The sequence below is a fragment of the Barbus barbus genome (assembly GCF_936440315.1).
Source record: "Barbus barbus genome assembly, chromosome: 38".
Taxonomy (NCBI): domain Eukaryota; kingdom Metazoa; phylum Chordata; class Actinopteri; order Cypriniformes; family Cyprinidae; genus Barbus; species Barbus barbus.
In genome coordinates, this window is record NC_136716.1 from 14,244,443 (window position 1) to 14,257,221 (window position 12,779).

Sequence of the window (12,779 nt, forward strand, 5' to 3'; positions counted from 1 at the left end):
ACACCAGCTCCCATTTTAATAACCATTATGCTATTATTATAATTTTTTTTCTTGCTACCTGCCTCATCATGCGAGTCTGTCTCAGCATCTGTGGGCGGAGTTGTATGACCGCTGCGTGAACCAATGCCAATGCCGGTGTATGCAAATAAACCAACAAAGTAACCAATGAACGTTCACGTGGGCGTGGCTACACTGCTCCCAAAAGTGATCCAGTGAAATTTCCCCGGCCAGTGAGCCGCTGCTCCGTGATCGAGGATAGTTGTCCAAATTTCATTTCTTTTGGATTTTTCTTTGCATTATTTCACGAATCCGTTTTGTGTGTATATATTCGTGTTTCTCACGTATGACGGATTGGTTTGGTTACGCACAAGGGATGTTTTTGTAGTTCTGCAGTTGGTCTCTGATGGAGCAAGACACAGCTTCTCTGTTCCCGTTTGTTTTTGGATACAGCGAGGTTCACAGATCCCTGGGAATGCAGTAATCAATGTAGGACACATGTAACAAGTCCTCAAACCATTCGGAGGGTCCTGCCACAGGAAAAGCAGTTGTAAATGGATCGCCTTGTTTCTCTCTGGTTTCAGCTGGAACTCTGTGCGATGGCTGTTCTTCTCACGAAAGGTAAGACTCAGATGATGTAGTCGTTTCTAAAAGCGCATGCACAATACGAGCAGGTAAAACTGCAGCGCTCAAACACAAAAAAAGTCCTTATATATACATTTATCAACTAATTTACTAGCCTTGTTTGCTGAAGAAAAAAAAATGCGTGTCAACGCGTGGCTAAAATTTTATTTAATGCTACAAGTTAAACTTGGTTAATATGTAAACAATTCATTATAACACGTTTATTTCATTCTGCATTTGGCTTCAGTCGTCCATTTTCAAATCTAGCGTTTCATAAATAGTTTCAGTGGGAAGAAGAAGAACAATTCGAGCTAAAGTCTGGTTCCAAAAAACATCTTAATCTATTTTGGCTGTTCTAAGGTCGCCTAATGCTTTATAAACCAGCTACTATGCTCCGGAACACAGCTGTATAATTTTCCGAGCATTTGTTAAACTTTGATTTGCAACACTCTCCAAGAACAGAGTGCTATGGTTCGTTTCTATGCATTATTAAATAAGCACACCATCAGAGATAAAATAAATAATAAACCCATTAAGCCTAACTGATAAGAAGAACTTACACTAATGAGATGACAGTGTAGCTACACAAGCAGCTTACAACAACACAAAGGCCGTGTTTATGTGTGTTCGTGTCATGTGTTTTGTTTCACATGCACGCGCAGTGGTAATGTTAAACAATCAATACTTTATGTTGTCTTTCACGTTTTTAATCTGTATGACTTTCTTTGGCGCACAAAATTAGATGTTCCAGTTCCAGTCACCATTTGCCTTCATTGTATTAATAAAAGATGCTATAAAAATGAACCGCAACATCTCTTTTTGTGTTCTATAGCTAAAAGACGGTCATACAGTTATTAAACAACACGAGTGCGAGTAAATTAAATAATTTTCATTTTTGGGTGAACTGTCCCTTTAAAAGTTACCCTCCGATTTAATGCCAGATTTGACCACAAGTGAGTTTGCGTGCTAACTGAAAAAGGAGTCCCGCTCTCACCCCCCTTTACAAGTTTCCATTTGGGTTGAAAGAAATTGACTTTGGCACACAAACCACTAATTATAAGCTACACGGTTCCTGTTTTATAAGACAGACTAAAAGGATCCCTTGCATGCAAAGCCATGACAGAGTTAAACAGAAATTGCCACATATTAGTGTTCTGACACAAACACTAGTCTTTGGTTAAGTGAAGAATGCTATCCTGGTAATAAAAAGTTAGCCAGTACTTGAAATCTTAGTTATAAAGCACAGTTTAATTCTGTAATGAAATGCTCAGTTTATGTACTGGGAATTTGAGGGTTCCCACACAACACCGGGCAAATTTTCAGTTGCAGTTGTTGATGCCTTTCTAAAATGTTAACAGAATTAGTCTCTGGAATCCTTGGAAAGTTCAGAGTTTCCTGGAAGTACATCAGGACAGTTGTTTAATGATTTAATATATCCAAGATGGTGCATTAATGTCTTTTCTGTTTTGCAGGAGAGATCAGGTGCTACTGTGATGCACCGCACTGCGTTGCCACTGGATACATGTGTAAATCGGAGCTCAACGCTTGCTTCACCAAGGTCCTGGACCCACTAAACACGAACTCACCTCTAACACACGGCTGTGTAGATTCACTGTTAAACTCAGCAGACGTGTGCTCCAGCAAAAACGTGGATGTTTCCAGCGGAAGCTCCTCTCCTGTAGAGTGTTGCCACGATGATATGTGTAACTACAGAGGTTTGCATGACCTCATGCACCCTCGAGGGGATTCGACAGGTAAGATACACAAATTTGACTAAAAGCAAAAGCTGTATTGTATTGTATGTTAGCTGTTTGTTTTACGTTTTGAAGAGATAGATCATCCAAGAAATGAAAACATTTTACTTGTCATTCCGATCTGTATGTCTGACTTTCTTCTGTGGAACATAAACATATATTTTTTAAATATCTTTTTTGGTCCTTACAATGAAAGTCAGTGGAGTCTTTTCATTGTATAGGCAAAAGCAGTTGAAACCTTCTTCAAAATATATTCTTGTTCTACAGAAGACATTTGGAAGGACATGAGGGTGATTAAATGATCACAGAATTTTCATTTTCGGGCAAATTGTCCTGTTAACCTTTATAAGTTTTCCTATTTTAATACAGACTGTCTGGCATTGAATAGGACACAGTGATTTCTTTTATGTGTTGATATTTTTTTTATCTAATCGAAGTAGGTTACTATCTTTACTGATGTCTGACGTCAATCCTGTGCAAACATGGACCCTTGTGACATACTTTAGTATCAAACATACACGTGCACACACATTGACTTTTACAGTTCTCATGGCTCCAAACTGCAGGGCTGATATTTAATGGTTCCCAGTGCAACGCTAGTTTGCGGGTAACTGGCAGTTTACCTTTTAGCACTTGGATTCAGATCACATACCTTTTATTGCATGTGGATCATGAAACGTTCCCACTGTGCTGGAATGTGCTTCTCACAGCGTCCTTTGACAGATGGCTCAAAGCACATAAATATAATCCTGTTTAATGAAAAAGGTGCGCTGAGATATTAAAAAGAGTGGAACAAGTATAAACATAACACGTTAGCGTTAAACCTCATGCTGTTTTTTCATTCCCTAAGCTCCAAATCTCACTTTGTTCTCACCATGCTCTCTCTCTCTTTCTCTATATCTAGACCGGTACTACAGCTCCAATCAGAACCTGATCACAAGGGTGCAAGAGTTAGCATCTGCTAAAGAGGTGTGGTTCCGGGCAGCAGTGATAGCGGTTCCCATCGCGGGTGGGCTTATCCTGGTGCTTCTGATTATGCTGGCCTTGCGAATGCTTCGTAGCGAAAACAAGCGCCTCCAGGCCCAGCGCCAACAGATGCTGTCTCGTCTGCATTACAGTTTTCATGGACACCACCATGCCAAGAAAGGCCACGTGGCCAAGTTGGACTTGGAGTGCATGGTGCCGGTAACGGGACATGAGAACTGCTGCCTGGGCTGTGATAAGCTGCGGCAGACGGAGTTGTGCACAGGAGGAGGAAGTGGAGGTGAACGTCTCCTATCTCTTGTGCACTGGGGGATGTACACGGGACATGGCAAGCTGGAGATCGTATGACTACTCGGAGCTTCCTTGTTAGGGCACGTAAGGGTAACTGTAGTTTGCTGTCGTAATTTTATTATCGCCCCGCTCTGCGTGTTATTTTATTGTCTCCATGGAGAGCGAAGAAATTTCAAGGACGCAAATCTTTGTGTTTTCTCAAAAGAGCACTTTACTTGAATTAGAATGGCCGGTCACTGTGGGGCTGTGGTGAATATGAAAGGGGTGGAGCTAATGACTGCAAGCACCGCCCCTTCCCCATCGAGCCGTGTCCTGTGGATCCTGGAATGACACTGAAGACTGAAGGATTCGTAAAGCGGTCTTATTTTGCACATTTGTATAAACGGACTAGTTGACTATGGGATGGTTGGAAAGTTGCATTCGAAGCAGCTTTTTTGAAGAATTTTACACTGACACCAGGGTACAAATAAGATTTGTTGTAGTCAAATTGTATGAATAAAGGAACCAATCTTGACTGTAACAAATCACATGCCTCTGCTTATGATTTCATTATCAAACACATTTGTGTAATTGTGTTTTTACCTCTATTTAGCTCTCTCTCTGTGTGTGTGTGTGTGTGTTTGAGTAAGGAAGGTCAATCAGTAGCAGAGAAACTGACACAGAGGCCTTGTTCTAAAGTAGTGCCCTTCATCTGACTGCGTCATCTCTGAACCCCCTCCAAAAGGGACACATTACATCTCTCTGGCTCTCTCGGCTGCTCTCTTGGGATTAATACTGGAGGTAGAGCGAGTATTTATTTAGTAAGTGAGGGAATGTCGGTAAGCTGTGAGTTCAGAGTCCTTCGCCTGCACTCGCTGAACACAGTAATTCCCTTGTATGCACTCTGGCTTGACTTTACAATCCACAAATCACAGGCAGATTTGAGAACTGTGAAACTTTTTTGACCTACTTTGAAAATATGTGTGCAGCTTTACACACTAAAGTGTCCTTAAGACCAGCAACAATTGCTAACATTCCTCTGTGATATTGTTCATTGCAGTGGATGTGTACAGCATAGGCTCCATGTGACAGCTCCCTCTCTTATTCAGAGGATTGTTGGTCAAATCGACTCCTCGACATGGAGAAGAAACAAATAATGTACAGAAAACACTTTAACCCTTATGCTGAAAATGCTTTACCTAATACGGTCTTTTAAAAATTGCTTGTTAATCTCCTTATGATATATTATCACAAAATTTTGGATTCAGTCTCTTTGTCAACGTATTTTCTTTCAGTTAGCTCAAGTTTTGTATAATTTTTGGAACTGACTAATCATAGGCTTCATTGATATGAGCTTATGCACTTCAGCTTTGAGTGACAAAAAGCTTTATTTGTGGATAATTTTGGCAATGTTTACTAAAAAACCCACATGCAAGCGTAGATCAACAAGGGTTGCGATCAATCGGTTATAAATTATCAGTCAAAGCGTATACTTTTTGGGGGGAAGTTGTTGTACCATATGTGAGCAAAGTCATTAGGTTTTGTTCCAATGTAATAACATGAGCATTTTTGGAAAATTAAATCTTCTCTAGGTCAAAATGACCACAAAACACAGGATAAGGGTTAAAAGTTCTTTAAGTCATAAAAAAAGTGCTGTAGGTTTCTATAAAGTGGCCGCAGAGAGTATTTAAAAATTAAGACACACGTAATGTCTGAATGCATTAGATAACAAAATATAAACTATATTTGAAAGAAACTAAATACAAGCACTGTTTTTAAGCAAAACACTTCACAAAAAGAAGTTTTAGTTAGAAGTACAACAATAGAAATAATGTTCAAAAACTAAGACAAATAAATTGTCACACTTTCTGGCTGTAAAACATTAGTGGCACATATGCATAGTTAATGTGATAAATGAAATATTTGAGTTAAAAGACATTGCAATATTGGCTTTGAAAAGTGAACTTAGTTCTAAGAAAGCAGTATATGAATAGTTCCAAATGTGTGGGTTGAAAATTTATTTGCTGAATCACAGAACTTGAGTTTAATTCAGTATATTGCCATGATTTTGAAGATCTAGATTTATAATGTTTAAAAAATAAACTGTGTTTATGCACGGGCTCAAAGCAGCTTTACAGAAAGCTATATTATAATAGCTATACTGTAGTATTAACAAGTTTAAACAAAAGATTGAAAACACATTCCTTCGAAAAGCTCTATAATAAAGCCATTAAGACATGATAATATAATACATTGAACTTAATTAATTGACTTGTTTCCAGTATTACCCTGTCCCTGTCTAAAGCATGTTGTCCTGTCTGCAGCTTCCTCTCACGCCTGTTCTCTCTCTTTCTCTCTCCCACGTGTCTTAGCTGACTTTGCTGTATATCTGTACCCCAGGAAGACGCCATTAGCTGGCAGACCACTTAACAGGCGCTAGCATTAGTGAGCTTAGCCTCCCCCTGGACTATTAGCGCTCGGTTAATGATAACAAAAGCCTGAGTTTGGACGAGCTAATGATCTCATTGTGTTCTCAGCTTCACTCTGGCCAATCACCTGCTTCTGAGATGAAATGTGCTTTACTTAAATGTGAAACAAATAATTTACTTAAATGTTACCCACTTGTTGAATTTTTTTAAACGTTTTTTTATTTTTACTAATTGCAGTCATGTGGCTGTATTTACATTTTATTAAATAAAGAATCAGTGAATACAGGTTATTTTGAATGAGATGCTGTAACGCAGTTTGTAAAAAATATATATATAAAAGCAGTATGAGGTGTGTTTGCATCACTCATTGCCGTGGCAGTAGTCAGTCTGGCCGTTTGTATTGACATGCAAATTTAACAAGGGCACCGGCTGAGCCTCCTTTACAAGCTTAATTTGTTTTGAATTGACTTCAAACTGCCATTGCTTTCTTCTTATTCAGCAGTGCAGCTTTATTGAGGCCCCCTCCCCATGTAGCCTCTGGGCGTAGTTCCTTTACATAGATAGTATTCGATTTTAAAATGTAAATTATTTTGTGGCCTCGAGCCATTGTTAGAAACAATCTGATAGTTACTGTATGTCATTAGCCAATCAAGTTAATAGCTCATTTGATTACATCAGGTACATCCATCAACGCATGCATTTTCTTTGTCTTTGGAATTGTTCTGGATTGTCATAACCGTCAAATCATTTCTCATTTCACATATTTATACTTCAAATCCAGCCGAAGATCTTCTCCTTACCTCGCTTGATTATTTATTAGTTCTACCAATCAAATAAACCAGGCCACTCCCAACAAACAAACACAACATATCCCACATTGCTTATTTACGCAAGCAGAACTTGGAAGAAACCAGTTGTCATGGAAAGTCAAGTGACAGTCATGTACTGGACACAGAACCTAAATATTTGAACAACTCAAAGAGCCGAGAGACACGCTTTGAAGTTCATAAAACACAAACCGGAACGATGTCCTCATCTACCTCTCAACTCTAAACATTTACACAAATTTCAAGATTAAGTTTACATCTAAAAATAATAATGCAAATGTTTATCTATCTGCCTGTCTGTCTGTCTGTCTAAAGGCCTTCTAAAGATGGCAGTGACCCCACTCAGTGTCTCTGGACTAAAGAACCCAGGTTTATCTCAATCAAGGAGATTTTGGCCCCTGGGATCGAGTGTGTGGTGATGTTGAAGAGATTGTGGAAGAAAATCCCTATAGATTGGATTGCACAAATTGTACTTTCTCATATGATCTTCACTCAAGTTATGAGTATAGATGAAACTAACCCCTTTCTCTAGTTTAACTCTGAACACAAAGATCTGACCTCACCTGGATTTTAAGTCAGGCTGTTTTCTTCAATCAGGTTGTTGTGAAGATTTGGCAATACTGTGTGTCGTGTCTTTCTAAATGTAGACACACTGCCAAAATGGTTGAAATGTCCTCTGATAAATTTGAGTGGGAGGGAGAAAGGAAAATCATCAAATCAAAGGTGAGAATGGAAGAAAGAGTTCGAAAAAAAGCTAAAGGTTGTGTGTATGCTTGAGACTAATAATGGATTTCACAGACATAATTGGCTCCTGGCCCGAAAAGCCTCTTATCTTTTTTTTTTTCTTTTCTTCTCTTCTTTTTAAACTGTGTCACACACCCTGGCTTGGCAGCCGTAGCCCGAGGCCTCCTGCAGAGATATAATGTGTGCATATTGTGAGTGCAGAACCCTGATTAGAGCACTGAAAGAAGAGCAGTCTGTGTCTCTGTCTTCTGTCTTTGCTGCGCTGCCACTGAAAAGCGCCGCCATTGATGCACCCCAGCGCTTCCTTTTGGCTTTTCAATACATTTTTTCAGGAGGTTAATAACATGAAAATTGACTAAGCCCACTGACTAGGCTTGTTAACCATTAATATATTTTTATATTATGGATCATTACAGCAAAGGTGCATCAATGTGATCGAACAAGACAGCAAAGACATTCATACGAAACTATTTTTAGTCCAATTCTATTCTTTTAAACTTTCTATTAATCATAGATCCTGAAAAAATCATCATGTTTTCCACAAATATTTTAAAGGGATAGTTCACTCAAAAATGAAAATTAAGTTGTCATTTACCCTCAGGCTGTCCCAAACATGTAAGAGTTTCTTTCTTTTGAAAAATATTTGGAACCAAACAATTGCTTTCATAGTCAATGGCTGCCAAAAACTGTTTGGTTACCAACATTATTTAAAATATACAGTATATATTTATATATTTTTTTTTGTGTTGAACAGAATAGAGGGTTTTTAACAACACGAGGATGAGTAAATTATGACAAATTTTCAGTTTTAGACGAACTGTCCCTTCAAGCAGCACAACAGTTTTCAACACGGATCATTTATATGATGTTTTATTAACAAAGTTCGGGAGGAGCACGTCAGATACTTAGCCTAATTAAACACAAGTGGTACGCAATCAAGTCAATCAACTCACGGACATAAATACAGCTGACATACCTCCACTCATTTGACGGTCTATCAGCATCCCTCCACCACCCCTTCTCCACCAATATCACTAAGTTCTCACCATACCACGGGGGGGATACTCTGGGTTCGGGCCATTCCCGAGCTCAGAGCCCTTCCCCAGGACAGCACGCCAACTACGTATTACCATACTCGCCAAATACGCATTACGTAACTCGTGCTAAATATATGTAAGTGTGAACTCGTGAAAAGACATGTTTCTTGAGAACCAAATCAGCAAATTAAATCATGTGCTGAGAATTCAGCTTTGCCATCACATGAATAAATTACGGTAACACTTTAGTATAAGGACCAATTCTCACAATGAACTAGTTGCTTATTAGCATGCCTATTATTAACATATTGGCTGTTTATTAGTGTTTATAAAGCACATATCCTGTATGACCATATTCTACATCCTAATCTTAACCAATACCCAATGTTAACAGCTACTGTACCTTACTAACTATCAATAAGCAGCAAATGAGTGGGTTTATTGAGGCAAAAGTCATGGTTAATGCTTTGTTAATGGCAAGAATCGGACCTTATAATAAAATGTGACCTAAATTACATATTACAATATATTAGATTAGAAAACATATGTAATAATAATTCACAAAATTACTGTTTTTACAATATTTTTCATTGAATAAATGTCGAGCACGAGACTTCTTTCAAAAACATGAAAAAATCTTACCAACCACAAACGTTTGAATGGTAGTGTATATGTAGTGTAAGATGTAATGGTTTTACTAAAAAGGTCTTCAATCAGCAGCTGAGTATGTATCTGTATTTTATTCTGTGCCAGCTCTTGGTTTTGATCAAGATGAAAGCCCATGTTCCCGTGGACGTGACCTTTCACGTGTGTCTTATCGAAACACTCTAGAACTGTATATTACAGGTTGTAAAGGCAATTATCTCTTAGTCAGGCTGGTGATAACTGAAGAATGCCACACCTGTAACCACACCTCCTGAGCAATTATTTAAAAGGTGTGGTTACAGAGCGCCCTATATGACAATGAGTCTGCTGGCAACAGCTCCACTTGCTGTTTGCTGAAGTATTATGCCTTTTGAGAAGGACTTAAAATCACTGCATTTTCATCATTGTGTTCAGCTCTGCTTTGAAAATAAATCGATAGCGTAACACCTTCGCCAGGTGTTTGAGTAGTCAGACTGAAAATTCAGCTTCAAACAGCACATAGAAACCTACTATTAAAAATGAAATACACATGACCATTCAAACGTTTGTGGTCAGTATGACTGGTGTTTTTGGAAAAGAAAGAAAGAAAGAAAACATTTATTTAGCAAGCATGCATTAAAATGATCAAAGGTGACATTAAAAAATGTTTATAATGTTACAAAAGATTTCTATTTTAAATAAACGCTGTTCTTTTCAACTTTCTAGTCATCAAAGGAAAAGAAAAAAAAAAACGTATCACACTTTTCACCTTCGCCAGGTGTTTGATTAATCAGGCTTCATAGGTAGAGACAGAAAAAGCCAAAAGAAATTCTTAAAAATCAAGCCTTTTTTAAATGATTATTTTAAAGGCATTAGAAAGGTGAAATATTGTATATATAGACAGAATAATAAATATAATTCAAAAGTTGTGCATGGTAGAACAATCACTAAGCACTAAATCTCATCTTGTCATAAATCTGACTGACAAAATGAATTCATCTGTTCGTTTATTTTGGAGAACAACATCATTGCCACCACGTGCTGAGCATCATCTGCTGAGAGGGAAGTGAATTATGACAGTCGCTCCTCTTCGGCCCAAAACGCAAGGGTTAAATGCTTGGTAATTATTCTTTTGAGGTGTCTTATGGCAGTTCTCTGGCTAATGTTAAACCACAGGAATTGTTTGAAAGCAGAGTCGTGCTCAAGAGGAGCAGAGCAGATGCCCTGAGAGAGAATGAGTAATTGAACTAAATGCTGTAGACACACAACAATACAACAAGACAATGTCATTCATTTAACTTCCTAAATCAAAGATGATTCATGGTTCTATTGTGCTAACAATACAATAACATTTAAATACTGATGACAAATTTGGGCCAGAGGTTCAAAAGGAGAAGGATAGGGTGAGGTAAGTCCAAAAAAGCAGAGGAAGTGAGATAGGAAGGACTGAAAGAAAGGTAGCATGGGGAGTGGAGCTGTTTACTGCAAGGTCAAGGTCCTAGTGACATGTTTACGAGTTCTCTTCGAGCAGCTATTGCTGTTAAACTTATAACTTCACCTTCTCCCTACCACACACACACAGAGAGAGTTTAAAGACTGCTGCACAAGGGCTTTTGAAGAGGTTTAATTTTCCCTACATTTTTGACCTGTGTTTGGGGTGATTTAAAGAAACGTTACAAATGTCTGCTGAACATTAGACAGAATTTCTCCAAACATATCACTCTTTCCACCTTTGCCAGGTGTTGGAGAAGTCCGGCTTCATAGGTAGAGACAGAAAAAGGAAAATCATGTCTTTTTAAAATTATTATTTTAAATGCAATAGAAAGGGGAAATATTGTATATTAGACAGATTTTCTCCAGTGTGTGTGTGTGTGTGTACATGTGCACGTACATGTTTTATTGCATGCTGCCTTTAAAATTATGTATTTAAAATATGTTTATCATAAAAAAGCACACAAAATTGTAATTTACGAGACAAAATTTATAATATGATGTATTATATTGTTCTAAAACCAGCTAGGGGTAATTAACAGATATTTAAAACATATACAAAAGACAGAAAGTTTATTTAATCTAATAAAATAAAAAATAAAAAAGTCGTGACGTATTGTCAAGTATGGTGACCCATACTCGAAATTGGTGCTCTGCGTTTAACCCATCCAAGTGCACACACACAGCAGTGAGTAGTGAACAAATGCACACACACACACACACACACACACACACACACCGTGAACACACACCCGGAGCAGTGGGCAGCCATTTATGCTGCGGCGCCCGGGGAGCAGTTGGGGGTTCGGTGCCTTGCTCAAGGGCACCTCAGTCGTGGTATTGAGGGTGGAGAGAGCGCTGGACATTCACTCCCCCCCACCTACAATCCCTGCCGGCCCGAGACTCGAACCCACAACCTTTGGATTACGAGTCCGACTCTCTAACCATTAGGCCACGACTTCTTTATATAATAAAGATATATAAAGTACAAAATAAAATTACAATTTTAGGTTTCCAAATATTTCAGATATATTTTGTCATTGATTTCTTTCAGATTATTTGAATAATTATTCAGTTGCTGCTGTAAAGGGTAAAACCACCAAACAAATGGAAATAAATTCGATAAATACTGTAAATATAAGTTAGCAGCAAGTTTGTATTATTAGTATTATTTGTAAATACTGTATTTGTGTCCATAGTTGTTTTTATTTACTTTTTTTTTTTTTTATTATGTAGCATTACTAGAAAACCCAAATGAAAGGGGTGAGCAAACAGAGACAGTATAATCTAATAAAGAAAAAAAAAACATCTCTCACTCTCTCTCTCTCTCTCTCTCTGTGTATATATATATGTATATATATATCTCAGCACAGTATCGGAGCTCAAAGTGGCTTTTATAGACAGACTGATGGGAGATGACGTAATATTCTTCTATGACACGTGATGCTAGAGGTGAGACCACATCAGACACAACCTTATTCTGACAGCTTTATTAATAAAATAAATGATAAAGGGTCTGTTTGCCAAAGGGTACGAAAAGTTTAAAGTCCTTTGAATGTATTGTACAAAGAAATCACAAAGAAACAAAAACACAAATCTGTTTGCATTTCCTTGCATTAGCTAACTTTTATTCAAATCAAATGGTTTTATTTATTCATAACTAATATTTTGACCAAACTGTTTTTTTTTTGTGAGGACAAATGTCATTAATACAACAGATATCAAACAGCTGTTGTGTGTGTGTTTGAGACAGACTCAGCTCGCAGGACCCAGCTTATTATACTATCATGTTGCAGGGAGGACACTCATAAAAAAATTAATCCTTTTCCTGTCTATTCTTCTTGACAGTTTCATTGTTTCCCTGTGTTCCTTTGCTGCTTACTAGCCTTTCAGGTTGTAACCCATGTTCCACCTTAAATAATTTGAATTATTCAGTAAAAAAAAAAAGAAAAGAAGAAAAGAAGAGCTCAGTGAATTTTGAGTCAGTTTGTAAAATAT

At 37.8% G+C, this 12,779-nt stretch overlaps 1 protein-coding gene across 1 annotated transcript; it reads left to right on the forward strand.

Moving 5' to 3' along the window:
• The first annotated feature begins 206 nt into the window (after positions 1-206).
• Positions 207-4,168, forward strand: LOC306857441 (BMP and activin membrane-bound inhibitor homolog). Its single transcript, XM_079397386.1, has 3 exons — positions 207-618; positions 2,094-2,375; positions 3,280-4,168. Exons 1-3 carry the CDS (start codon positions 552-554, stop codon positions 3,705-3,707), a joined length of 777 nt encoding a protein of 258 aa, XP_079253512.1. The 5' UTR covers positions 207-551; the 3' UTR covers positions 3,708-4,168.
• Positions 4,169-12,779: the final 8,611 nt, after the last annotated feature.